The following is a 27,205-nucleotide window of genomic DNA, read 5'->3' as shown; positions in this document are numbered from 1 at the left end:
CCCCATATCTATTTCCAATTAAAGCATATTGCCAGGGCTTAAATTGTTGAGATAGTTCTTGGGAAATATTTGGGCCAAGAGCACTGTGAAAATGTCTAGACTTCTGCAAAGCCCCTGGTGGTCACTCTGAGAACTGAAACCAATTTCCCTTTTTTCTCTCTTCCTTCCTTCCTCCCTTCCTTCCTTTCTTTCTTTCTTTCTTCCTTCCTTCCTTCTGTAACTTTTTCTAGCTTTTATTCAGGCTTACTTGACAAATAAAATTATGTCAATATCAAATGGCCAATGTGAAGTTTCCATGCACATACACCTTGTAAGAAGGTTCCAACACTCAAGCTAATTAGCATAACTTGTCCACCTTGCCTACTTGGTAATTACATTGTTTTTCCTTTATGATGAGAGCACTTTTTTAAAAAAGATTTTTTTAAATAGATGTATTGGTTTCTATTGGAAAGGGAGATTGGATTTGCAGAGAGACAGGGGGAAGATCTTTCATCTGTTGGTTCACTCCCTAAGTGGCTGCAACGGCCAGAGCTGAGCCAATCCAAAGCCAGGAGACAGAAGCTTCTTCCAGATCTCCCATGTGGGTGCAAGGTCCTCAGGCTTTGGGACATCCTCCACTGCCTTCCCATATGAACTCATATGGGTGCTCATATGGAATCTCGGCACTTGCAAAGTGAGCTTTAGCCATTGGAGCCATCTCACTAAGCCCAATTGATTGATTCTTACAAGGCAGAGAGAATGCCCACCTTCTGGTTCACTCCCAAGTGATTGTCACATCCAGGGCTGGATTGGGCTGAAATCAAGAACCAGGAATTCTACACAGGTCTCCCACGTGGATGGCAGGGACTCAAGCACTTGGGCCATCTTCTCTCACCTTCCTAGCATGTGAATCAGCAGGGGAACTGAAATCCAGCTGAACTGGGGCCTGAACCCAGGCACCACACTGTGGGACTTTGGGTGTCTAACCACTATTTCAAGTGCCAACCCCACAGATGCTTCTAGCTATGATACAAGTGGCCCTAGGGCCTTGCTGCTAAAAGAGGTGCCTGGACCTTGTTAGAAATGTCCACCTCAGACCCAAAGCTAGAGTCTACAAACAGAATCCTAAGGGGATTTTTGTGCATATTAACGTTTGAGAAGCAGCATAGCAGTCCAACTTTGTTGCTTTTTTATTATTGTATCTTTTTTAAAAAGAGTTACAGAGAAAGGAGGAGAAAACAAAATTTCCACATGCGTGTTTGCTCCACAAATGGTAGCAACAGCTGGGACTGGGCCAGGCCAAAGCCAGGAGTTGGAGCTTTTTCTAGGTCTCAATGACTGGGGCTATCTTCTGCTTTCTCAGGCACAATGACAGGAAGCTGAACTGGAAGTGAAGCAGCCAAGACTCGAACTGGTGCTCATATGGGATGCTGGCATCATAGGAAGAGGCTTAAACTGCTCCATTAACAATGCCAGCACTAGGTCAATTTTCTTGTCAGTGCCATGCCATTACCTATTACCTTCAGCTTACTATAGTTGATCTAATATGTATTTCCAAAGTGTCACCTCTTACAGTCAAGCAGAAACTCTGCAGCCACATTTGACCTGATGATTATCGTTTCCTGCCTCTCTCTCCCAGGCCATGTGCCCACTGGCCTCAAGTGCCACCCTGACCAGGAGCACCTGATTTATCCACTGGGTTGCACCATCCTCATTCAGGCCATCAATACCAATGAGCAGAATTTCCTGCACGGCCATGACAATAATGTCTCCTGTTTGACCATCTCCAAGAGCGGAAATTACATTGCCTCGGGACAGGTCACTTTCATGGGGTTCAAGGTGAGCACAGTTCCTGAGAGTTGCCCTTCTTTCCTTCCTTCTTGTTCTTGCTGTCCCTCACTAACTCTGTCCTGTCTGTGAAGGGGTGCTATATTTCTACACCCAGTGCTGCAGGATGTGACTCCTGGAACTCAGGACGGAGGGTCTCCCTACGTCTGTTTCTGTTTGGTGACTGTCATATTAAGAAGCCATGATGTCATCTCTAAAAAAAAAAAAAAAAAGAAGATGGCATTCTTAGACAGGTTGCTCCTTCCTCAGTTGTGTCTACATAGCACATACTTGGTAAGGGGGTGAAGACACCGTTTGGCTTGTCTGGTCGGGGATTCCAGCTGCTCCTCTTTTGGTCCAGCGTCCTATTCATGGATACCCTGGGAGGCAGCCAGTGATGATTCAAGTGCTTGGGCTGCCTGTCACCCATGTGGGAGACAGGGTTGAACTCCAGGTGCCTAGCTTCGGCTTGGCCCAGTCCTGGCTGCCGCAAACATTTGGAGAGTGAAGCAACTGATGCAAGATTCCTCTTTGTCTTGCTCACTCTGTCTGCCTTTGAAATGAACATTTTTTTTTAAAGATTTAAGTTTCATTTATTTCTCAAAAAACTTATTTGTCATTATTATACAGAGAGAAGAAGGACAGAGGGAAACACTTTCCTTTCACTCGTTCACTTCCCAGATGGCCACAATGACTTGAGCTGAGCTGATCCGAAGCCAGGAGCCTCTCCCGGGTCTCCCATGTGGGTGCAGGGTCCCAAGGACTTAGGCTAACCTCCTCTGCTTTCCAAGGCCACAAAAGGGAACTGGATGGGAAGCGGAGCAGCAGGGACAAGAACTGGTGCCCATATGGGATAGCTGGCATTTAAAAGTAGAGGATTAACCTGTTGAGCCATTACAACCAGCTCAAATTATTTTTACAGTATTAAGTAATAATGTGAAGCCTGTCTGTGACCTCACCGTGCCTTCTGGCCCCCAGGCAGACATCATTTTGTGGGATTATAAGAAGAGGGAACTGGTTGCTCGGCTGTCTCTTCACAAGGGCAAGATTGAAGCGCTGGCCTTCTCGCCCAACGACCTGTACTTGGTGTCGCTCGGAGGCCCAGACGATGGAAGGTAATGAGCTAAGCATGTGGACTTGTTTTCCCACCAGGCATATCTCCAGGCGTGTCCCCTCTACTGTCCTCTCTGGACCTGTGTGTATCTGAGAGTACATGATGTGGAAAGCAGACAAAACTATGTGAAACATGGAAAACAGTGGTTCTCACCCAGGTTTCATGTTGAAATCACCTAAACATCTTTAGGAAGCTGCCCATGCCCAGCTGCACTTGCAGGATTTAGTGTGTTTGTTCCTGGGCAGTAGGAGTTCCTATGTTTCCCAGTTGATCCCATGATCCACTGCTTTGAACAGAAGCTGTCCTCACCGTCATCGACACTAAACATAACAGGCACATACCTTTTTTAGCTTTATTTTATTATTGGAAAGGCAGATGTACAATTAGGGGGAGATACAAAGCAAAAGATCTTCCATCCACTTGTTCACCCCCCAAGCGGCTGCAATGGCCAGAGCTGAGTCTATCTGAAACCAGGAGCTGGGAGGTTCTTCCAGCTCTTCTATGCAAGCACAGAGTTTCCAGGTCTTGGCCTATCCTCCACTGCAACCCAAGCAGGGAGCTGGAAGGGAAGTGGAGCAGCTGGCACACGGGCCAGTGGCCATATGGGATCCCATGCATGCAAGGTAAGGACTTTAGCCACTGGGCTACTGTACTAGGCCCCAAGCATGTGTCTTTTTGAGCAGTATTACATGACAGGCATATCCTGAATCTTCTAATAGCATTGTCTCACTGACACCTCCCGACAGTTCCAGGAAGTGGCAGTCATCAGGACCAGGCTACATGTTAAGAGCTTAGGTAAACCGGCTGATAACAAATTTGCCGTTCGCTGAGCCAGAAATGAGTTCACTCCCAACCCAATGCATACATGGTCCTGTCCCATAGCTGTTGCCTCCTTATACAAAAAGGCATCCAATTCAGCTCTAGGGGGCGGACTGGGCTGTGAAACCCACCCTGTTCTGGCACCACCTGACTGGGACCTGCTGGGTCTCTGCACCTTGTCAAATCAAGCAGAGCAGCAGCAGGACAGGCAGTTCTTTGGATTCACCTCCTGAGCTCCCAGTGAATGCCCGTTTCTGCCTTGTTGCTGATGGAGTTCCGGATGCCGGTGTAGTTCAAATCACCATTCACTAAATGCTGCTCAGGTATCAGTCACTGCAACACCACATCGTTGTGTCTGCTGCTTTCCTGTGTCTGTCAGTTTCCAGGTGCCCCTCTGCTGTCATTCTGTCCTCTCCTATTTCCTAGATTGTGCCCTCTTTCCTTCACACTGGCTAATGTTTCTCCATCTGTTTAAACGTGTCCTTATCCTATTCCACCATCTTGATTCTCCCAAGCGTTCTGTTTCTTCTTCTGATTTCCAGGGGTGGGGGCAGATAAGGGGATAGGCCATATCCAGCCCCCTACCATCCCAGTACCCGAGTCCCAGTACCCAGGTAAGGTCACTTAATATCAACCCCGGGCCACAATGGCACGTGTTCTGAAGGTTTTTCCCAGGTGGATGTGATTGTTTAGAAATTTATCACTATCTTTGAAAAGCTTATCCTTTCTCTAAGTTATGTTCTTGGCACCTTTGTCACAAATCAGTTGTTGGACGGGTGGCATTGTGGCACAGTGAGTTAAATGACTGCCTGCAATGCCAACTTTCCATGTAGGAACTGTTTTATCCCTGCTGCCCTACTTCTGATTCAGCTTCCTGCTAACACTCCTGCAAAAGTAGTAGAGGACAGTCCAGGTCATCGTGATAAAGCTTTTGCCTGGCCCAGCCCTGGCCCTTATGTCTGTTCACAGATGGAACCAAAAAATGGAAGATCTCTCTTTGTCTCTATCTCTCCCTCTCTCTGTCACTTGGCCTTTCAAATAAATAAATAAATATTCAAGCAAAGCAGAAACTACTGGTAAACCCAACATTATGGCATAGGGGTTTAGGCAGTACTGGCAATACCAGTATCTCTTAAGGGTACTTGTTGACATCTTAGCTGCTCCACTTCTGATCCAGTTCCCTGCTAATCTGCCTAGGAAAGCAGTGGAAAATGCCCACCCCCTGCAAGATTCTGAACCCCTGTCACTCATGTGGGAGTCCTAGATGGCATTCTGGGTTCTTGGCTTTGGGCTGGCTCAGCTTCAACCATTGTAGCCTTTGTGAGGGAGGGTGAATCAGTGGATAGAAAATTCCTTCCACTCCATGTGGCTCTGCCTTTCAAATAAATCATTTTTAACTGGCTGTATCTATTTGGATTAATTTTTGGGTTCTCTATGTCATTGGTCTATGTGTTAATTTTCATGCCAGTACCAAGCTGTTTTAATTGTTAAAAACTTTAATAGTATTTTTTTTTTTAAATCAGGGATTGCTATGTCTTCAGCATCCAAAGCCAGAAGTCAGGAACTTCATCTGGGTCTCCCACACTCAAGTACTTAGGCCATCACCTGCTGCCTTTCCAGGCACATTAGCAGAGAGAAGGATTGGAAAGAGAGCAGTTGCAACCTCCAAACGAGATGCAAGTACTGCAAGTGATGGCTCAACTTGTTGCACAACAACCCTGACCCCTGTTTCTCTGTTGTGCATCTGCTATGTTAGCCAGGTTTGTGCAGTTGTGTGCCTTTGTGGTGGTTCTCATGATCCTTTCATATCTAACACAGCGCTTCCTCCAGGGTGTCATGGAAGGCTGGTCTGGTGGAGATCAGTCCCCTCAGCTTGTGTTTGTCTGGAGCATGCTTGGTTTTGCCTTCATTTCTAAAAGTTAGTTTCACTGGATCTAGTGTTCTTGACTGGAAGTCTTTTTTCTTCTTTCAAGACCTTGACTGTATCCTCCTGTACTCTTCTGCCCTGTGGTTTCTGCTGAGATGCCTGCTGTTAGCCTAGTGGATTTTCCTTCAAGTGGAACTTGGTATTTTTATCTCACTGCCTTTAGGATTCTCTCCTTATTCTTTTTATATATTTTTTTTAGTTATTCTTTTCTGTAATACAGTTTTATAGATATAGAGATTTCCCCTCCCTCTCCCACCATTTTCCCTGTATTATAGCAATGTTCTCCTCCAGCAACAGTTACAAGTTAAACATTCTGCTGTTCAAGTGCATCATGCCATTGTGGGTGTCGGCAACGGTAGAGAATCTAGTATTACATTGTCAAGGTCTATTGACAGTTTCATTGGGAGTCCTCCTCTTCCGCTGGAGTTGATTTCCTTAATTCTTTCAACAGTTTGACTATACCTTGGAGAATGTGTTTGGAGTTGAATCCCGTTGAGACCCCTTGAGTCTCCTGTGCCTTGAAGTCCTTCTCTCGTTCAAGGTTTAGGAAGTGTCCAACTATGAATTTCATCAGATAGATTCTCAGTGCCTTTTCTTTCGCTTCTACAGACATCAGGGGGTGGGAATATTTGTTCATTTGGTGGTATTTCATATGTCTTTAGGCTTTCTTTGTTCATCTCTGTTCTTTTTATTTTAGTCCAGTTGGGTTATTTCCAAAGTTCTATCCTCAGACACAGAAAATCTTTTCCCTCCCCTTGATCTGTTTTGTTGTTGAAATATGTTTTTTTAGTTTCATTAATCAGAGTTTTCAGTGCTGAGCTTTCCAATTCTTTTTCATGATTTCTGCCTCTTTGTTGGATGTCTCTCGTTCATATCAGGCACCGTTGTCTGCATTTCTTTGAACTCTATTCTGTGTCCCGTTGAGTTTGCTTAGGATCTTTGCGTTGAATGCTTTTTCAGGCATGTCATGGATTTCCTGCGAACAGCCGTCTATTCCTGGAGAGCCATTGTGTTCTTTTTGCAGGTGTCTTGCTTCCTGCCTTATTCTTGTTTCCTACGTTTCTAGGTTGATGCCTGCACATCTGGTGTAACAGTCATTCCTTCTTCACAGAGCAGCTTTTGCTGGAAAAGACTTTTTTTTTTTTTTCCTTTTTTGTTCGGATGGAATGCAAGATGTCAGTTGAGTGGTGTGTTTGGCTTAGATTCTAAGGGAGGCCAGAGTGTAACCTCTGTGTGGTTCCTCCAGCTGTCATACGTGTCCGCAACGTCTGCGAGGACCACAGCTGTCTAGCCTGCCAAAACTCATCTGTCATGAACTTTTAGGACTCTCACTTTGGGAAAACAATTGGTTCAGTCTGTATTCCTCGGCAAATAGTAAAGGAACATAGTCTTTAGAAAGAAAAATAACATCTGAGTTTTGCGTAGGATTTAGTGTATTGATATACTTCTACATGCTTTTTTATTGAAGCTTCACAAGTTTGTTACCAGCGAAGTTTGTGTTCATATGTTATCTCGTATTCACATTTCTCTTAATATGTAGAAAGTCAAGAAAATTTTCATTGTATATCTTCCTTTAGTAGTCCTTCATGCTTAGGCCATCTTCATCAGACTTTTTTTTTACAGATAATATGTACAAAAGTCTTCCATTAATACTCTCAACTGGAGTTAAAGCAGCTGTTGTCAACTTTTGGAGTGAATAATGGCCTGGGCAGATTTGCAGGACATTAGTGTCAGGGTCTTACCCCAAAAGATGCTCTGCTCCTCCCAGTGAGAATCGAGGCTCGGGGGCAGGAAGGAATTGCCTCCAGTATGGTAGATCTGACAGAGTTGTTCATCTGCTTTGTCATTTGAAGCTTGATGTTTAAAATTTATTTATAGAGAAATTGGGCAGTTTTGAGAAGCCAAAGAAAAAAGGCAAGGGACCCGGCTGGTAGCCTACCATGTCCTTGCCTTGCATATGTTGGGATCCCATATAGGCACTGGTTTTAATCCCAGCAGCCGCAGTTCCCATCCAGCTCCCTGCTTGTGGCCTGGGAAAGCAGTCAAAGATGGCCCAAAACCTTGGGACCTTGCACCCACATGGGAAACCTGGAAGAGGCTCTTGGCTCCTAACTTGGGATTGGCTCAGCTCCTGCCATTGCAGCCATTTGGGGAGTGAATCAGTGGATGGAAGATCTTTCTCTCTGTCTCTCCTTCTCTCTGTATATCTGACTTTCTAGTAAAGAGAAAGATGGAAAGGGAGACAGAAAGGAAGGAGGGAGTGAGGGAGGGAGAGAAGAGGGAAAGAGAGAAGAAACGAGAAGAGGGAAAGAGAGAAGATAGAAAGAGGGAAAGGAAGGAAGGAAGGAAGGAAGGAAAGAAGGAAGGAAGGAAAGAAGGAAGGAAGGAAAGAAGGAAGGAAGGAAGGAAGGAAGAAAGGAAGGAAGGAAGGAAGGAAGGAAGGAAGGAAGAAAGAAAGAAAGAAAGAAAGAAAGAAAGAAAGAAAGAAAGAAAGAAGAAAGAAAGAAAGAAAGAAAGAAAGAAAGAAAGAAAGAAAGAAAGAAAGAAAGAAAGAAAGAAAGAAAGAAAGAAAGAAAGAAAGAAAGAAAGAAAGAAAGAAAGAAAGAAGGAAGGAAGGAAGGAAGAAGGAAGGCAGGCCCAGCATGATATAGGTCTATAATTCTCCCCTTATGAGTACCTGTTGGTTTGTGTCCTAGCTGCTCCGCTTCCCATCCAGCTCCCTGCTGTGGCCTGGAAAAGCAGTAAAAGATGGCTCAAATCCTTGGGCTCCTGCAACCATGTGGGAGACCCTGAAGAAGCTCCTGGCTCCTGGCTTTGGATCAGCTCAGCTCTAGCTGTTGTGGCCATCGGGGGAGTGAGCCAGTGGATGAAAGATCTGTCTCTCTGTCTGTAAATCTACCTTTCCAATAAAAATAGATACATATTTTTTTAAAAATGTGAAAGAAACCTTGTTCTACTAGTCCTATGTTTATTTCTGAAGAATCACCATGGTGCCAAGGACGAGGTTCTTGCAATTGGTTTTGGACGATTGGAGTCAACCTATGAGGAAAGATTTTGCCCAGTGTACACTAGCATTCCCCCCAGAGAGAGAGAAACACAAGGGAAGCTACAAGTGGCCATGTTCTGTATTTAACCTTGGCATTTTTATAACCATTTTATGAAACTCTTGGCAAAAATGTTGACATGCAGGTTGTGCTGTAACCATAAACATCCATCTACCCACCCACATTTAGTTTCTTGTTTCTCATTTACTGCAATGGCTGCGTAGTGTTCTGTTGTACAGAGGTGCTGCAATTCGTTTTTATTTTTTAATTTTAAATTTGTTTTTGAAAAAATAAAGCTGTACCTAGCCATGGTTGCTAAAGAAACCATGTGGTCTTGGCTTTGCCAAAAGATCCAAGATTCAAAATAAAAGTCTCCCAAGTCCACCCTTTGGAAGCACCTCACTCTGCAGAGGTGCTTGCATTTGTTTTTTGCATTTGAATTGAGATACAGTATCACATACCGTAAAATGCACCCATTCACAGTGTGTCAATATATCGTGTGCAGTTAACTGGCTCTTAGTGCATTCAGAGACTTTTCAGCCATTGTTCTGATCAGTTTTGAAGCATCTTCCCATTAGTGGTCACTCCCCATGCCTCCTCCTTGCATCTCAGTCTCCTGTCTGTGCACCTGCTTGTTGTCGATGCTGCACGTAAATAGAACCACCCAGCAGGTGCCCTTTCACAACAGGCATCTTTGGCTGAGCAACATATTTTCAAAGTCCATCCCTGGGTGGCATGAATCGATACTTTGCTTTTTATCATTAAGTATCCCTTTGTGTGGCTATCCCATATGTCAGATGATGGGTGTGTGGATCATTTGCACGTCTTAGCTATGGTGAATCATGCTGCTATGAATATTTATGAATGAGACTTTATGTGGATGTGTTTTTTCTTTCTCATAGATAATGAGGCACTTGATTTCAACAGTCTTTGTTTTTGGGTACACAATCTCATGAACATTTTAACTTTTTTAAGCAGTTAATTTTTTTATTTTTCTACTTTTCCACTATGACCAAAGAATATCCAGCTTCCTACTTCCTCATTCCTCATTGATCTTGGGTGTCCTTTGATTTTGACACTAAGTTAATGTCACCCTACATTCCAGATGAGGAAAAAGTTGGGAAGTATGGGCCAAGATGTATGCCCTTTCCACTGTCTTTTAAATATTTGGATTCAGACATTTAACGTCACATCACACACTCACCCGAGTTTTTGGTTTGATTACTCAAGCATTGTTCAGCCTAGGATGAGACTGTTTAGCCCCTCAAAAGCAGCAGACGTAGCCCTAAACAAAGTATGGCCTCCCAGGCCAGCAGCACTGTGGAACTTGGGAGAAAGGTGTGTTCTCAGGCTCATGCTGGACTGGCTGAATCAGGAACTCGGTGGATGCGACCAGCAGTCTCTGTCCCAGTAATTCTCATTCTGATTCTGGGGCATGTTCGAGCTCAAGAATGATGCCTATAGCATCATCTTAATGACTTTCTTTTCTTTCTGTATATTTTAAAGATGTTTTTTAATTTTTACTTTTATTGAAAACAGAGATTTAAAGGGAAGACAGAGAGAGAGATCTTCCATCTACTGGTTCACTTCCCAGAGGGCCCACAATGGCCAGAGCTGAGCCAATCCAAAATCAGGAACCAGGAACTTCTTCTGGGTCTCCCACATGAGTGCAGGGTCTCGAGGCTTTGGACCATTCTCTGCTGCTTTCCCAGGGCACAAGCAGGGAGCTGGATGGGAAATGGAGCAACTGGAACACAAACTGGTACCTGTATAGGATCCCAGCACTTTGAGGTGGAGGATTAGCCTATTGAGCCAATGTAACAGCCTCTCTTTCTTGCACTTTGTTTTTCCCTCCTCTCCTCTCCCTTCTTCTTCCCTCCCCTCCCCTCCCTTTCCCTTCTCTTCCTGTCTCTCCCCTTCCCTCTACTCCTTTCCCCTCTCCATCCCTTCCCTTCCTTTCCTTTCTTCTGGAATACTTCCCCAAGGAAAATTTTTAAGAGAGACACAGGTGGTAAATTTTTCCTTCTGTATCTGAAAATCTGCTTGCTTTAACATCTCATGTGATTGCTGGGTTACAAACACTTTCCACATTTATAACCATTTTCCTTCCAAGCTGCTGAAGCTTCACCCATGTGTTTGCTAATGTCCAGTGTGATTAAGGCCATATCTGGGTGGGGGAGAGGGATGGCAATGTGATTTGTTGTTGTTGTTCCTCTATAGATAAACAACAATTGTGTTATTCTTTTTAGAACCACTGAAATGATTGTTATTCTGGAGGCTTTTCTTCCCATGATTCCTTCCACCCACCCTCCTTCCCGGTCCTCCTTGTCTTGGCAGCGTGGTGGTGTGGAGCACAGCTAAGGGAGAGGCCATCTGCGGCAGCCCAGCAGCCGGCCTCAATGTGGGCAATGCCACCAACGTGGTCTTCTTCAGGTGCCGAGACGAGATGTTCGTTACTGCTGGAAAGTACGTGTCTGCATTCGGAATCATCCAAACCCACACACAGTGCAATTTTTTTTTCTTTGTGCGGGGAAACATGGTCATTTCAGTCTTGCGTGATATCTGCCCTGACTTTGTAGTCTTTAAAGCAAAATCCTTTTTAGCTGAAAGCATTCTAAATGCAGCTACTTTAGAAATTCTTTGATTGCTATGGAAAAGATTCTGCTTACGTGCAAGGTTCTTCGTTGCTGAAAGCACGTGATCGCCCATCTACACCCATGAAGTGATTTGCACAATTACGCAGAACCATTTGCTGCTTGGCATTTCTCACCACCTGCTCTTGGTTTCGGTCTCAGGAAGTGATAGTTTGTAAGGGAACTGTGCCAGCAAGTTTCAAGTGTTTAGACTATAAGACATATGAGATCATTTCCAGTAGGGTTGGCTTTTTAAAATCTGTTTATTTTAAAGGCAGAAAGACACACAGAGAGAGATCTTCTATTCAGTGGCTCATTCCACCCAAATGGTTGCATCTAGGGCTGGTCCAGATTAAAGCCAGAAAGCTAAAATTCTGGCTGGATCTCTCAGGTGGCTGGCAGAGGCCATGGTCTTTAGCAGAGATCTGGGTTAGAGGCAGAGTCACCAGGACTTGCACTGGCATTCCCCTATGGGATGCTAGCATGATGGATGGCAGCTTAAATCTGCATACCACAATGCCAGCCCCAAGTAAGTTGGCCCAGCTTTAGCAAGCTGACGGTGGTCAAGCTGAGCAGCTGAACAAAGACCAGCATTTGTCTCGCAGAATATATTGATTTACAACTTCACAGTTACCAGAGTCATGACTGGAGCTTAAAAGAGAAGCTCAACATATCTAACAGCATGCTTTTTAAAAATAGTCTGCACCAGGTCAGAGCCGTGAACTCTGAAAACGTGGTGTTAAAGTGGACCCATACGTTAGGTGGAACTAACTATTTCAGTCTACCTTGAAAGGTAAAGACTATTGGGCCCAACACGTAGCCTAGTGGCTAAAGTCCTTACCTCACACTCTCCCAGATCCCATATGGGCGCCGGTTCTAATCCCAGCAGCTTGTGGCCTGGGAAAGTAGTGGAGGACAGCCCAACGCTTTGGGACTCTGCACCTGTGTGGGAGACCGTGGAGAGGCTCTTGGCTCCTGGCTTTGGATTGGCTCAGCTCCAGCCATTGCAGCCACTTGGGGAGTAAATTGTTGGATGGAAGATCTTTCTTTCTCTCCTTCTCTCTGTTTTTCTGACTGTCCAACAAAAATAAATCTTAAAAAAAAAAAGGAAAGAAAGAAAGGTAAGGACTGTTGATTGCTTTTCCTTGCCAGACTGTAGCGTCTGTGCTGGTTTGTGTTGGTATTAACTTGCTGGCTCCACCTTGCCATGTCCAGCGTGCCTTTGTCTCATGGCTGATCCTCTGACAGAACTTCAGGGGCCTGGAGACTCCTTGGCCAACTTGAAAGTTAACTCCTACCAGACACATTTTTTTTTAATGTATTTATTTATCTTAAAGAGTTACAGAGATAGGTGGGAGGTGGGAGAGAGTGGACAGACAGAAAGATTCCGTACACTGGTACTCTGCCCAAATGGCTTCACTGTCCAGGGCTGGGTTAAGCCAAAGCCAGGACTCAGGAACTCCATCCAGGTCTCCCACATGGGTGTCAGGGGAGCAAGCACTGGGGTTGCTTTGCTCTGTTTTCCCAGGGAAGAAGCCCCAAATGTTTGGGCTCCTGGCACCCATGTGGGAGAGTTGGATGAAGCTCCTTTCTCCCAGCTTCAACCTGTCTTAGCCTAGGTCATTGTGGCCACTTGGGGAGTGAGCCAGTGGATAGATCTTTTCTCTGTCTATCCCTCTCTCTGTAAATCTGAATTTCAAATAAATAAATCTTTTAAAAAAAAAACTGGTCTCTGTTACTCTTCTAAACAAATAAAATAGTAAAAGTTAATTTTTTATTTGAAAGGCAGAGTGATAGGGAAGCCGAGAGAGAGAGAGGGCGCACTTGTTCTGCTGGTTCATTCCACAAATGGCTGCAATGGCTGGGGTTGGGCTCTGCCTAAATCCAAGAGTCTAGAACTCTTTCCTGGTCTTCTATGTGGGTGACAGGGACTCCAAGACTTGGGCCATCTTCTGCTGCTTTTTCACATTCATTAGCAGGGAAGTAGATCAGGTGTGAAGCAGCCAGGACTCAAATTGGCACTTACAGGGAATGCTGGTGTCTCAGGCAGTGGCTTAACCCACTCTGCCACGACACTGGCACCTAAATTAATACACATTAAAAAAAAAGGGGGGGCAGTTAGCACTTTTTCCTTTCTCTTCTCCTCCAAGAGAATACAAAACAAAAAGGATCAAGTTGAATATTAAATGTGTACTTATATGAAAACGATTTGCTTTTCAAGATACTATTATTAAAGATGTGTTTATGGAAATACAATTTTGAGATGAATGTTCAATACATGTTTATACAAACGTGATTTTTTTTTCGTGTGTGTTTTTGTTTCAGTGGGACGATTCGCGTGTGGGAATTGGATCTTCCAAATAGGAAAATCTGGCCAACTGAATGCCAGACAGGACAGATGAAAAGGATAGTCATGAGCATTGCAGTAGGTCTTACCTCACGCATGATATTTTAAGGAAGTATTACTAGCGCATGCACCTGCCAAGGGTTCTGTTCAGGGTGTGTGGACTGGAGAGAGGGAGGGGAGCTGTGGACTCACAGGCTGCTGATGGGGAAGGGCAGGTGAGAGAGTTACTTCTGGAGCCCGGGAGAGGCTACCTAGACATGGTCTGATTTAGTGGGTCCAGGGGCTGTCATCCGACACCCCAAGCATGCTCACCTGATTGACAGCAGGCCAGCCGTGGCGGCACTCATACCCCTCAGCACTTCCCGATGCCATCCAAGTAGCTTCTGCCACCAGAAAGAACATCTCTTAACAATGAAGCTCATGGTCTGACCCACAAAAAAGGAAACTGTGTATTTAAAATGTGGAGCCAGACCCTCCTATATAGAACTCCGTTCCCCAGCAACTTACTCCTCTTGTTGAATGCATACTCACCTTCCAGACCTTGGGAAAGGTAGATGAGATGGAGCAAGTATGTGTCCTCTACCGAGGAACACACCTCCATGCAAGGAGCCCACCGCAGGTGTCTGAGGAGCCTATGCTGGCAGGGATACGTGTTCACATCAGACCCAAACCAACTTTCAGACCCAATGACACAGGACAAGCATTGGATTCCGGTATTTCCTCCAGTTCTTTACTTATGTGAAAGACAAAGTTACAGACAGAGGGAAACGCACACACACACACACACACACACACACACACACACACACACACACACACACACACACAGATTTTCCCTCCATTGGTTTACATACCAAATGGCCCCAGTAGCTGGGCTAAAGCCAGGAGCTGTGAGCCAGAAATAGCATCTGAGTCAGCCATGTGGGTGGCAGGGATCCAAGCATCTGGGCCATCTTCCACTGCTTTGCCAGGTGTGTGAGCATGAAACTGCCAGGTGTGGATGGGAAGCGGAACAGCCAGGACTTGAACCTGTACTTGTAAGGGATGCTGGCATCACAGGTGGTAGCCTAGCCTCCCATGGAGCAAGCCTGCCCCCTCCCTCCAGTTCTACATTTGGTTCTGATCCTGCTCACAGTGGAGTTGTTCTTATTTTGTAAAGCAGAAGTAGCCATGAGCATCTTTGAAGGTCTTCCTTGGGGTTTCAGACAAAGCTTGTCCCATTGCTGACTGGGGACCTGTGGGTGCTCCTGAGACAAGGCAGCCACTTAGGTTTCTCTTCCTCTTTTCCTCAGATGGCCGAAGATGACAGCTTTTTCTACCTTGGCACTACAACTGGAGATATCCTAAAAATGAACCCCAGGACCAAACTGCTGACAGACACAGGGCCCCTTAAGGACAAGTACAGTCTGGTGAGTTGAAATTCACGGGACCCACTCTGTTCTGACGTTGGCTTCCCTCCATTGGCAGCACTGACTCACTTTAAGAAAAAAGTCTAGAGGCCAGTGCTGTGGCTTAGCAAGTTAAGCCTCTGCCTGCAACTCCAGCATCCCATATGGGTAGTGGTTCGAATCCTCCACTTCCCATCCAGTTCCCTGCTAATGCACTGAGAAGGCAGTGGAAGATGGCTGAAGTGCTCAGGACCCCTGCATCCACGTGGAAGACCCAAAAGAGGCGCCTGCCACCTGTCTTCAACCTGATCACTGTGGCTATTTGGGGGAGCAAACTGGAAAATGAAAGACCTCTCTTTTTCTCCCTTCTCCCTGTAACTCTGTATTTCACATAAATAAGCCTTAAAATTAAAATCCCATGGAACAGAGGAAAAGCCAGTGACATCTTCAAGGCCACAGCTAAATTTACAAGGTGCATCAGCTCATTTCTTCCAGCAAAGTCCTTCCTTGGTGTTCCCAGTGGAGAGCACGGTGTGATTTGGAACCTGGTGGTTCCAGCCCAATTGCCACATATAAGAGAAATATACTCTGATCTGCAAGACCAAATGTATAATCTCTACTCTAATAACTAGATTTTAGATTTTGCCTGCCTTCCTCCGTTGTTGTAAGTCATGAGCAAGACCTAGAAATAGTCAGTGGTTTTTCATCTTCAGAATTCATCACAAATCTGGTTGAGAGTCCAGTGAGAGACACTGATTTCTGCACCGAAATAAAAAGCCTACCACTGAAGGGTAACTTTATATAACAGCACTGCTATTTCCAGCACCCCAGAAAGTTACGAGGCCTGTTTCTACTCAACTTTGCATTGGAAAGCCTATGCCGGATTCTGCACCTGCCTATCTCAACTCTGATAACAGAACAGATGGCTTTAACTAAGCTTAGATACTTCTCCTCCGAGCATATATTCTCAAGAAAAACCCTGAAGTGGTGCACTGTGCTCCTGGGAAAATGTCAAGCGTGTTCTTCATAATAGAGTCCTATACTATTCAAGCTTTTGAGGCAACCCATGTAGATGAGAGGAAAGTTCGAGAAGAGGGAGAGGCAATCCCACAGAAGAGTAAGGGTGTCCCAATCCATGTATTTCATTTTATTTGTTTTAAAGGTTTATGTTATTAATGGAAAGGCAGAGTGACAGAGGAATGGAAAGACAAAGAGATGTAAAAGAAAGCTTCTAAATGTTGGTTCACTGCCCAAATGCCCAAAACAAGTAGGACTGGGCCAGGCACTCAGTCTAGGTCTCCCATGTGCATGGCAGAGACCAAGGACTTCAGCCATCTTCCTCTGCTTTCCCAGGCTCATTAGCAGGGAGCTAGATCAGATGTGGAGTATCTGAGTCAAATCGGCATGTCTGTCTGGGATGTGGGAATCACAAATGGCAGCTAAACCCAATGAGCCCCAAGTAGCCCCTTAACTTATTTGGGGGGCAATATGTTAAGCGAACAAAGGCAAAGTGGTTGCAGTTGAAGGAAGGCAAGGCTTGCAGCCCTGTTGGTAATTAACTCCTGAGGTCTTTCCCAAGGCCTTCAGGAAGCACTCCCTGGAGACTACTGATCTGCATGTTGTGTGCCTTGCCAGCACTCGGGGACCAGATTGGAAGCAAAGGAGTGACTACTGCAACTGGCTGTCTGATATGGGAAGTGACTGTCCCAAGTCACTGAACTACCTGCCCCCAAAGAACTCTTTAAAAAGCAGCTTGATTTAAAAAAAAATGGGACTTTAGTGCTCACTTTGGCAGTACATATACTAAAATTGGAATGAAAAAAAAGGGACTTTAGTAGGTACCAATTCAGAGAAAATGTGCAGATAGAAAATAAGCCCATGAAAAGCTGTGGCATTAGGGAAATTCAAAGTTAACTGGGATGCCTGTTGGAACAGTCAAAAGGTGCAGGGTTGACACCACCAAATCCTGAAGATGCATCTTCTTCATCACTCGCAGGAACACAGGATAGCCACTTAGGAAGACAGTTTGGCCATTTCTTACCAAATTAAATTAAATCAGCCCTTATCAGCTGATCCAGCAATTGCACTCCCTGACATTCATCCAAAGGAAGTGAAAATGTATGTCCAGAACATATAGGAGCCAAGCTGGGACTTGAACCCAGGCATTCTGATGCAAAGTGGGGGCATCCCAAGTGATACTCAAACTGCTCCACCAAACACCAGCACATGAACATGCCTTTTCTGTCAAGCCTACCCCGTGATATCCCTAGTGCATCCATCAGGCCAAGCCCTCATGACCCAGTCACCTCTGGTCAGGCCCACCTCCACACACTGTTACATGTGGCAGTTCAGGATCCCACTTGTGAACTTTAGGGAACATGCTCAACCCACAGGAGTCACACCCGTTTGAAAACTAGAGCTGCATATTGGATTTCATAAAGTGATTCAAACTCCAAGGACTGCTTCCAGTTGTAAACATATGTCTTGCAGTTGGTAAGATTTTGCACCACTTGCTTTAGTTGAGAAAATACGGGAGTACTTTGAAAAGGTTTTACAAAATGGAGCTAAGAGTTTAGGGATGGGCTTTGTGTGGTGCATTGAGTTTGGAGTGCTGGCTTGACCCCTGTCTACTTCTGATTTGGCTCCCTGCTAGCACATCTGGGTAGATGGAGGATGTTGGCCCAGTGCTTGAGTTTCCTGGCTTCGGTGAGGCCCAGCGATGGCTGTTGAGGGCATTTGGGAAATAAGCCAGTGGAGAAAGAACACCGTCTCTCACATATACACATTTTTAGAATGAGTTTACTTTAGTGCACTTTTTTGGGAAAACCCATGCATAGGATTTTCATAATATACATCTTCCATGAGCTTTTGGAAGACTCTTTGTGCAGTCACCATGCAGAAAGTATTCTTTTGTACTTAAGATTTATTCATTTTTATTGGAAAGACAGATTTATGGAGAGAAGGCGATTCAGAGAAAAAGAGCTTACACCTGCTGGTTCACTCCCCAAATGGCCGCAACAACCAAAGCTGAGCCGATCTGAAGCCAGGAGTCGCCTTTGGGTCTCCCATGTCAGGGCAGGGCTCCAAGGCTCTGGGCCATCCTCTGCTCTTTTCGTGGGCTACAAGCTGGGAGGTGGATGAGTAGTGGAGCAATTGGGACACAGACTAGTGTTCATAGGAGATGCTGGCACTTGAAGTTGAAGGCTTAGCCAGTTGAGCCATTGTGTGCTTAGGCCTCTTCTGTACTTTATTTAGATGACACATATGGTCTTGCCCATTTGTGAAAATTAAGCTCTAGTGAAAACAGTGGTACTAGGGGACACACACTAGTGGGCCTGTGCTTATGCTTTCTGTTTTGAAGTGCAGTCAAGTGCATATTCAAGTGTTCCTTTCAATAGATTGAGGATGCACAGGTGGTTTTAGGGAAGAGTGATGATGAAGCATGCTCGCTTCTTGCTAGGCCAGGGGCTCCTTCCTGCTATGTGAGTTCACTGTTGTCATTAGTACTATTATTATTATTTGAAAGACAGGAGTTTTAAGAGACTCTTCCACTCACTGACTCACTCCCCCAGTGCCCCATAGCAGCTGGGGTCTTGCTAGGCTAAAGCGGGAGGGTGGCAAGGACCCACACATCTGGGCCATCACCTGCTGCCTCCTTAGATATGCCTTAACAGGAATTGGAAACAGAGCCAGGACTTGAATGTGGGTGCTTCAACCTGGCTTGCAGGTACCCCGTGTGGCATCACAGCAGCTAGGGCAAGCACTCATCCTCCATTGTTGGCTTTGAATCTTCTAGCCAGCCTAGGGCGTTTATCATGAGGAACATCTTCATGACCTTCAGGCCAGGCAGGCAGCATGTGCTGCACGGACATGACCTTGTCCATGCTTGTTGCATCGAGTCTTGCGTTGATGCTTAACTGTGAGACAGTCCAACCTTTTCCTCAATACCGTCTTTCTCCCTAGGGAGTGTCAGCCATCAAGTGCCTGAAGATGGGGGGGTTGCTGGTGGGCTCTGGAGCTGGATTGCTGATGTTCTGTAAAAGTCCCAACTACAAGCCCATCAAGTAAGTTCTGGGGCCCACAGAAGTTAGGGTGGGTGGAGACCCTCCTGAGGGGGCTTTGCTTCAAGTTAATAAGCAAATGACATTGACAGATTTGGTTGAAAAATTTCATCTCGTGAAAGTGAGAAGCTGGATCCACAATAGATGGTTGGGTATTTTTTTTTTTGGTCAGTGACCATGCTGGATTAAACCCGAGTAGTCCAAGATTGCCTGGAAGAACACTGCCCTCCCTCTTCATAAACGTGCTAAGGTTTTGTTTAGCTAACATATTCAGGCACGATGAGGGAAATAGAATGCTATAAGCTTACCCGACAATTAATATCAAGTGGTAAACCTCCAGAATTGTTCTGTGAGATTCATTGCGCAATGAGTGCCCAAGCATGTGCAAGGTTCACAGTTGCATTCCAGAGCAGTTGTGAAGTTGCCACATGGTGCAGTTGTATCCCTTACCTGAGTGCCTGATGCCCCAGGCCTGGCTGTTCTAGTTCTGATCCAGCCTCCTCCTGACACACACACCCCACGGGGCAGCAGGTGATGGCCGAAGTCCTTGGGTCTTCTGCCTCTGACATGGGAGACCCAGGTTGAGTTCCAGCTCTGAGCATTCCAACTGCTGAGCCAAATGCTTGCCCCTTGTACTTACAACATTTTCCATTTGCATTTTTTTAAATGTAATGTGAGCATTGTAAGGACTGTTAATCTTATCACATCATGTTTTTATTATTTGTGATAAAGTCTGCATGTATTACATAATCCTTGAAACACCATTGTAAGGGCAAGGCGACTATTCTGTGAAATTGATGTCCCACTGATCATTGAACCATTCTATTATTCCATTCACGATGCTTCTACCTCTTCACTCTTTTAAAGAAGGTTATAACGGCATTCTTTGACATAAAGCTTGTTTTTTTTTTTTTCCTCCATTAGATTTTAGAATTGTCTCCCAGAAAATGGAGTTAATAAAGGGTTTGTTTGCCATGGTCATTTGTACCCATATACCTGCTTGGATTAGACCCTCTCTTCAGATTTAGCCCTTGTTGCTTAGCCTATTCCAGCCTCTCTCTTTACGTATATATAAATATAATATGTATTCTGTATAAATATACATAAATATGCTATAATGCATATTATATATAAACACATATATAAAACTTACAAATCTTCCCTGTTTTAACCTGCACTGACCTTTCCCATGGCTGACCATGGGCACGAAACATCGAGAAGAACTCGTGCCCCTCCGGCTGACTCACAGATCATGAGCCTGATCCACGTCCTCTGTCTCACACCAGATGGTCCCTGAGCTTGCTGGTTGAGTGACTCCCTTTTGTTTTTTCCTCCTTCTTTTAAAGGAAAATTCAGCTCCAGGGAGGCATCTCTTCCATCACTCTGCGAGGAGAAGGACACCAGTTTTTCGTAGGAACTGAAGAATCACACATCTACCGCGTCAACTTCACCGATTTCAAAGAGACTCTGATTGCGACGTGTCACTTCGAGGCTGTGCAGGACATCGTCTTCCCGTTGTAAGTAGCACAAGGAAACAGGGACGTGGTGGAGATGTGACGCAGTGTGCCAGAGGATGGAAGTATATGATTTCTTCCTTTCTTCTTAAATGTTTCTTAGCTTCACAAATTATTTTTAATACACTTTCTAAGATTGACTTTTCCAATAAACCTGTTGTGGAAAGGTACACGCTCCTCGGGATCTTTCTGGCTGATACAGTGCTATCTCAAAAAGCCAAGTAATCCTCTTTAAGCAAACAAACAAAAACAAGAAAAACATCTTTCAAGTTCTTGGTTCCTTTGGGGTCATCTGGATATCACCAACTATGGTGGTGGGGACATACATTTCTAAAATGCCTGTCTGTAGTATTTTTTGAGAAATCTCATCCAAAATAAATAAAAATAACCATCGACTTCTTTTTCAAATGTACATAAGGAACCAGCACTGTGATGTAGTGGATAAAACTGCCTGCTGAGGCCCCAGCATTCCATATGGATGCCAGTTTGAGACCTGGCTGATCCACTTCCCATCCAGCTCTCTGCTAATGTGCCTGGGAAGGCAGTGACAGGTGGCCTAAGTGCTTGAGCCCTTGAACAGGAAAGTCCTGGAAGAAGCTCCTGGCTTTGGTCTGGTCCAGCCTGTTCTTGCAGCCTAGTTGGGACATGAATCAAAGAAATGGAAGATTCTCTCTCTGTCTCTCCTGCTTTCTCAGTAATCCTGCACTTCAAATTATGTAAGAGGCAAGGACAGAGCACTTATACCCACTTCCCAAACACCTGCAACAACCAGGGTGGAGGCAAAGACCAAAGCTGGGTGCCAGGAACTCAATCCATGTCTTCCATGTGGGTGACAGAAACCCAATTACTTGAGCTATCATTATTGTCTCCAAAGATCTGCATTGCCAGGAAGTTGGAGTCAAAATTCTGGGGTGGGTATCGAACCCAGACCTTGTGATATGGGTTGCAGGCATCTTAACTGGTAGGCCAGACACCTGTTCCTGTCAGGTTTTAAGTTCGTTCACACTTACTAGTTCACAGATAGTTGGGTCTTCAGTTTCATGTGTGTCCTTTTTCTTACTGTTTGTTGTAGGGATCACATTTTATATGATCCAGTCTTCCACTTCCCTATTGCACATGATTTAGAAATTTACTTTCTTTCTATTCACTTAATGTTTCCACTTGCATTTTTTAATTTGTTAAACATGTTTTTTTCTTCTTTTAAAAGTGAAGTATTTGAGAGACAGAGTGACAGAGAGAAAAGACTAGATAGACAGATGGGTAGCTAGTTAGCTACTTGGATCTTCCATCCAGCGGTTCACTCCCCAGAAGCCCACCATAGCCAGGCTGAAGACAGCAGCCGGGAACCAGGAACTCCAACTCCATCCTGACCTCCCACGTGGGTGGCAGTGACCTTCAACAGCTGTGTTCCAGAAGCAGTGGCAAGAAATCAGATCAGAGGTAGAAGAGCTAGAACTAAGGCTAGCACTTGGATGTAGGATTCAGGTGCTTCAAATGGTGACTTAACGCATTGCACCATATCACCCATCTCTACACTTGCCTTTTTAACATTCAGGCTAAATACATTTTTTTTTTTTCAAAGTCTACACAGTTAGCCAACATTTATAACCCATGTGCTGAAGAGCCAAAAGTCTTAGCATGTTTTTTGTTCTGCTCTTCACTTTGCCTTCACCATCTCTCATGTTAAAATTATTTGTAATTATAGACCCAGCATCATCATCATCATCTTCATTGCCATCAATTATGAAGATTTAACGCTACTTTTTGTAAATGTTTGCTTTTATTGTTTTCTTTACTTGAGAGGCAGAGAGAGAGAGAGAGAAAGGCACTCTGGTTTGCTGGCTCACTTCCCAAGTACCTGTGATGGCTGGGACTGGGCTGAACCAAAATGGGAATCCAGGAACTCAATTCAGGTTCCATGTGGGTGGCAACAGTGTTGCTTTAGCCGTCACCACCGCCTCCCAGCACCTGCGGGAGGCTGACATCAGGAGCTAGAGCCCAGTCTTGAACCCACGTGCCCCAATATGGCACGGGGGAGACTTCATTGTTATCTCCATCGCTAGGCTAAACACATGTCCCTCCTCTTTTGTTTATTTATTTATTTGTTTGTTTATTGGTTCATGCATTAGTCCTCTTGGATACCTCTTGTTTAATTCCTTTGTATGGCCTTTGTATATAAGATGTGATTCCCTCTTATCTGAAAATATCTTTGTTTTACCTTCAAACTGGAAAGATAGTTTGGTGAGGTATGCAAAGTATTTTGATGAAGTTGGTATGGAAATATAACTTACCTACAGAAAATGCAAAGAGTATTGATACCTCAGTTATCATGCCTAATAGGAAAATCTTCCAAAAGTTCTTGGACATATACATTATGGAAAAAATGTGCATTAATTTTAATACTCTTCTACTGAAATAAATGTGTCCTTTAATTCTATTTTTACAAGACTTTGAAGAAAATTACCATGTTAACTTCTAGTCCCTTCGATTCTTTTTACATGCTTTTTTTTCTTCAAGATTTATTTATTTGAAAGATCGAGTTACACAGAAAGGGAGAGGCAAAGAAGAAGATAGATCTTCCATCTGCCGGTTCACTCCTGAGATGGTCTCAGTGGCTAGAGCTGATCCAGGCTGAAGCCAGGAGCCAGGATCTTCCTCCAGGTCTTCCTTGTGCTTAGCAGGGGTTTATGCTTTGGGCTTCTGTCAGCTTGTCCAAAAAAAGCACGCTTCTCTTACCTAGAATTCAGTGAGCTTTTTGGACCTATAAGCTGATGGTTTTTCACAAATTGGGAAATTCTCATGCATTATCTCAGTCCCCTTGAGATTAAAATTTCACATGTTGAGTAATTTGGTATTTTCCCACCAGACTCTAACTTCTTCTTTTTTTTTTGGTAAAGATGTAATCTCTATTTAATCTTCCTTTAAGTTTACCATCTCCAATCTGTTGTTGAGCCGATCTAAGTAAAACTATTTTAGTGAATCTGCTTTTCACTTAAAAAGAAATATTTGTATATATTCTGTTGAGATCACCTATTTGTTCATTGATATCAGAACTTCCTTTAGTATTTTGGATGTGTTCAATTCATTTTGTTTTATTTATTTGAAAAGGGGTGAGAGAGAGAGGAGAGAGAAAGAGAGAGAGAGAGAGATTGCTGGTTTATTATCCAAATGTTCACAAGAGCTGAGGTTGGGTTGGGCCCGTACTGTACACTGGGAACTCAGTCCAGGTCTCCCACATAAATGGCAGGGACTCAAGTGCCCAAACCATCCCCTGCTACCTCCCAGAGTGTGCGGTGGGCAGGAAGTGGAACTGGGAGTGAAGTTAGAACTTGGACTCACATACTCCAGAGTGGGATGCAGGTGGCCTAGGCATGGTCCTTAGAAACACTATGCCAAATGCTTGCCCCCAACTGTATTTTACATATCTGCTTTGCAGTCCAATCCAATACATATCTGTATGCTAATCCAATACCTGAGTCTGTTTGGGGTCTGTTTCTTTTGACTGCCTTTTTCCTGAGTCACATTTTCTTTTTTTCTGTCTGACAATTTTTTTTTTTTGTAAAAACTTGGCACTATACATAATACATTGTAGCAAGTCTATTCTCTGAGGATTGTTCATATGGACTCAGATTTTTTTCTTCTCTCACAGAATGCATCAGATGGTATTTCCATTGCTTCCCACTGCTGCTTTTTTTAGCCTGGTCTTGAGTTTTCTTGTGAGCTTGCATTATTTGGCACTCACTCAAGGGTCTGTGCAGAAATGAAGCTAAAATTTCCTTGCTTCTAGTGAGGTATGAATCACCAGAAAAAATATATATATTTATGTATTTAAAAATATACCTGTAAAAAACATACATCTATTTTGGATCTGCATCTACAGAGCTACCTATGAATCTTTATTATTGTTGTTTCAGATTTATTTATTTATTTGAAAGGTGGAATGGCAGAGAGAAGGAGAGGCATAGAGAAAGTCAGATCTCCCATCCACTAGTTGGCTACTCCCCCAATGCCCACAACAGCTGGGGCTGGGCCAAGCAAAAGCCTGGAGCCAGGGACTCTTCACAGTCCTCTTCATGGGCAATAAGGGCCCGCATGCTTGGGCCATCACCTGCCACCTTCCCAAGGCGCACTAAGCAGGAGGCTGAATGGGAAGCAGATGAGCAGGGACTTGAACTGGCACTCCTGTGGGAGATTCCAGTGTCCCAAATGGCAGTTTAACCCACTACACCATGATGCCAACCCGTGGATATTATTTTTTTTAAGGATGATTTACCAAAATAATGTTAATGTCTTTATTTTTATTACTACATCTTGAAACATACAGATGCAGAAAGAGATGTCTTCATCTACTGTTTCACATGCAGACACCTGCAATAGCCAGGACTTAGGCCAAACTAGAACCAGGAAGCTAAAAACGAATCCAGGTCTCCCATGGGGGTGGCAGGCAGCTAAGTGTCTGGACCATCATCTGTTGTCTCCAGGGTGCACATTGGCAAAAAGGGTAGAGGTGGGACTCAAACCCGGGCACTCTGGGTGGAATGCAGACGCCCCAAGCAGCAGCTGTACCAGAGCCCACCCCTATGAGATCTTTGTGGGAATTTAGATGGGGTGGAGGGACATGGGTCCAGCATGCCATCTTGATCCAATCAGCTTGGCTCTCTCTCTGGGATTTAGACACGCAGATGCCCCACTGGGGCTGATGAACACTTGGCTGCAGTAGGAGCATACTGGCCCACTGGGACAGGGCATCTAGAGTGTCCTCCAGGAGCTTTGGTTTCTCCAGACTTGGTTTCTGTGAGTTGTCCACGTGCCCCTGGAAGAGCTCACTTTCCCCCAAGGAGAGCTCATTTTATACCAAGGGCAGTATTTTATCCAGCCCATCTCTTATTCTCAATAATTGTTAATATCCCAGAACTGGCTCCGCTTGATCTCCATTCATCAGGATTAGCTCGCAAGGAGCTCCAACCCATATGCTCTCCCCTCCCAGCACTTGAACTTTCTAAGTAACTAGTCCAGCAACTGGTCACCCCAGAGCTACGTATAGAAAGGATCTACTTTTTTTGTTGTTGTTATTAACAGATCTTAAGACAGAGTCTTTTATTTTTTCCAAGTGTGTTTTTATGATCAAATATAGAAATTGCTAGAAAACTGCGTAGAGCTAAAGGTTAGCTTTCACCTCCACAGAGACTAACTAGATATTTATCCCTGTAAGCCAGATGGTCTTTACTATGCCCAGTACTACACCTTTTGTCATATCCAAGTTAGAATAATGTGTATAATCTTTTGACATATGGTTCATTTACATTCTGTTTACAAGTTGCCTTTTTTAGCGTGTCAGTCTAATTGCTCAGGAATAAATGTTCTTGACTAAGAATCTCCTATTTGTTTTTAAAGATTTATTTATTTATTTGAAAGAAAATGACACAGAGAGGGAAATCTTCTAACTGCTGGTTCACCCTGACAATGACCATATGGCTGGGGTTGATCCAGGCTGATAATCGGGAACCTGGCAGACCATCCAGGTCTCCCATGTCGGGACCAGGGTCTCAAGTGCTTGGACCATACTCTGCTATCTTCTCAGGCACATTAGCAAACAGCTGGATTGAGAGTGGAACTCCTGGGACTAGAACGGGCACTCATAGGGGATGCTAGCACTGCAGGTGGTGGCTTAACCCACTGCACCACAACAGCAGCCTCTACAACTTCAGCTATTTTGGGTCATCTGAAATCCTGAATTCTATCCTTATCGCCACTATTTTTGAAATTTTAAAAAAGATTGCCTACTTTATAACACAAGGCTTAATTCTCTTCTTTCAGTGTATTTTAGAGATGTTAGTTAACACGTCTAAGCTTTACTCCAAACATATCCAGCTGAATCCATTAAATATGCACATAAGCCTCCTAGCCACCTCTCTTACTCACCCCCATGGCTCCTTTGCAGTGGCACTTCTGAGCTCTTCGCCACCTGTGCCAAAAAGGACATCCGGGTGTGGCACACCTTGTCCAACCGGGAGCTGCTGCGGATCACGGTGCCCAACATGACCTGCCACGGCATCGAGTTCATGCGCGATGGCAAGAGCCTGGTTTCAGGTAATGTCCACCTCCTAATAACTGCCCCCCCCGGGCTTGGGCTGTGGGTTTGATTTTGACCTCTTTCTGCAGTAGCCTCCCACAGTCAGCACTCCTTGCTTCTAATCTCATCTCTGGAGTTCCCCTCCAGCTGGGAGGTTTTTCTGAGCTAGGAAGTATCAAACAGCAATTTCTCATCTCTCCAATCACCCTATATAGCATTGGACCTTTCTCACTAGTTAGGAAATATAGTAGTTCAATTTAAAAACACATTTGAGGCCTTGGTGAATGCAGGATACTTGTATCAGAACTTCTTTTGTTGTCTCAGGAAAAAAAAATGCTAGGCTATTCTATCTTTAAATGTTTCAGTATTCATCTCTAAAAATGTATCCCTGTAAGACAATACTTTCCTAGTGCCACTGAAAAAAACAAGATGTATGTATTTTTATGTGAAAGGCAGAATTACAGAGCGAGAAGGAGATA

General features: G+C 44.5%; 1 protein-coding gene across 2 annotated transcripts in view; it reads left to right on the top strand.

Annotated features, from left to right (window-relative positions):
- Positions 1-27,205, top strand: part of CFAP52 (cilia and flagella associated protein 52) — a 45,194-nt gene that overhangs the window by 3,925 nt on the left and 14,064 nt on the right. Inside the window, exons 2-9 of one of the 2 annotated variants that reach the window (XM_041000407.1) lie at positions 1,619-1,818; positions 2,785-2,921; positions 11,048-11,176; positions 13,669-13,768; positions 14,983-15,099; positions 19,042-19,142; positions 20,486-20,656; positions 26,595-26,743. In XM_041000407.1, coding sequence (XP_040856341.1) covers positions 1,619-1,818; positions 2,785-2,921; positions 11,048-11,176; positions 13,669-13,768; positions 14,983-15,099; positions 19,042-19,142; positions 20,486-20,656; positions 26,595-26,743 — 1,104 coding nt within the window. The remainder of the gene's footprint in view (positions 1-1,618; positions 1,819-2,784; positions 2,922-11,047; positions 11,177-13,668; positions 13,769-14,982; positions 15,100-19,041; positions 19,143-20,485; positions 20,657-26,594; positions 26,744-27,205) is intronic. The other variant, XM_041000409.1, reaches the window with a different exon arrangement.

Source organism: Ochotona curzoniae, unplaced genomic scaffold (genome assembly GCF_017591425.1).
Source record: "Ochotona curzoniae isolate NIBS_2020 unplaced genomic scaffold, NIBS_Ocur_1.0 scaffold_2453, whole genome shotgun sequence".
Classification (NCBI taxonomy): Eukaryota; Metazoa; Chordata; class Mammalia; order Lagomorpha; family Ochotonidae; genus Ochotona; species Ochotona curzoniae.
The sequence above is the reverse complement of the archived record's forward strand: the minus strand, read 5'-3'. Positions and strand labels throughout refer to the sequence as shown.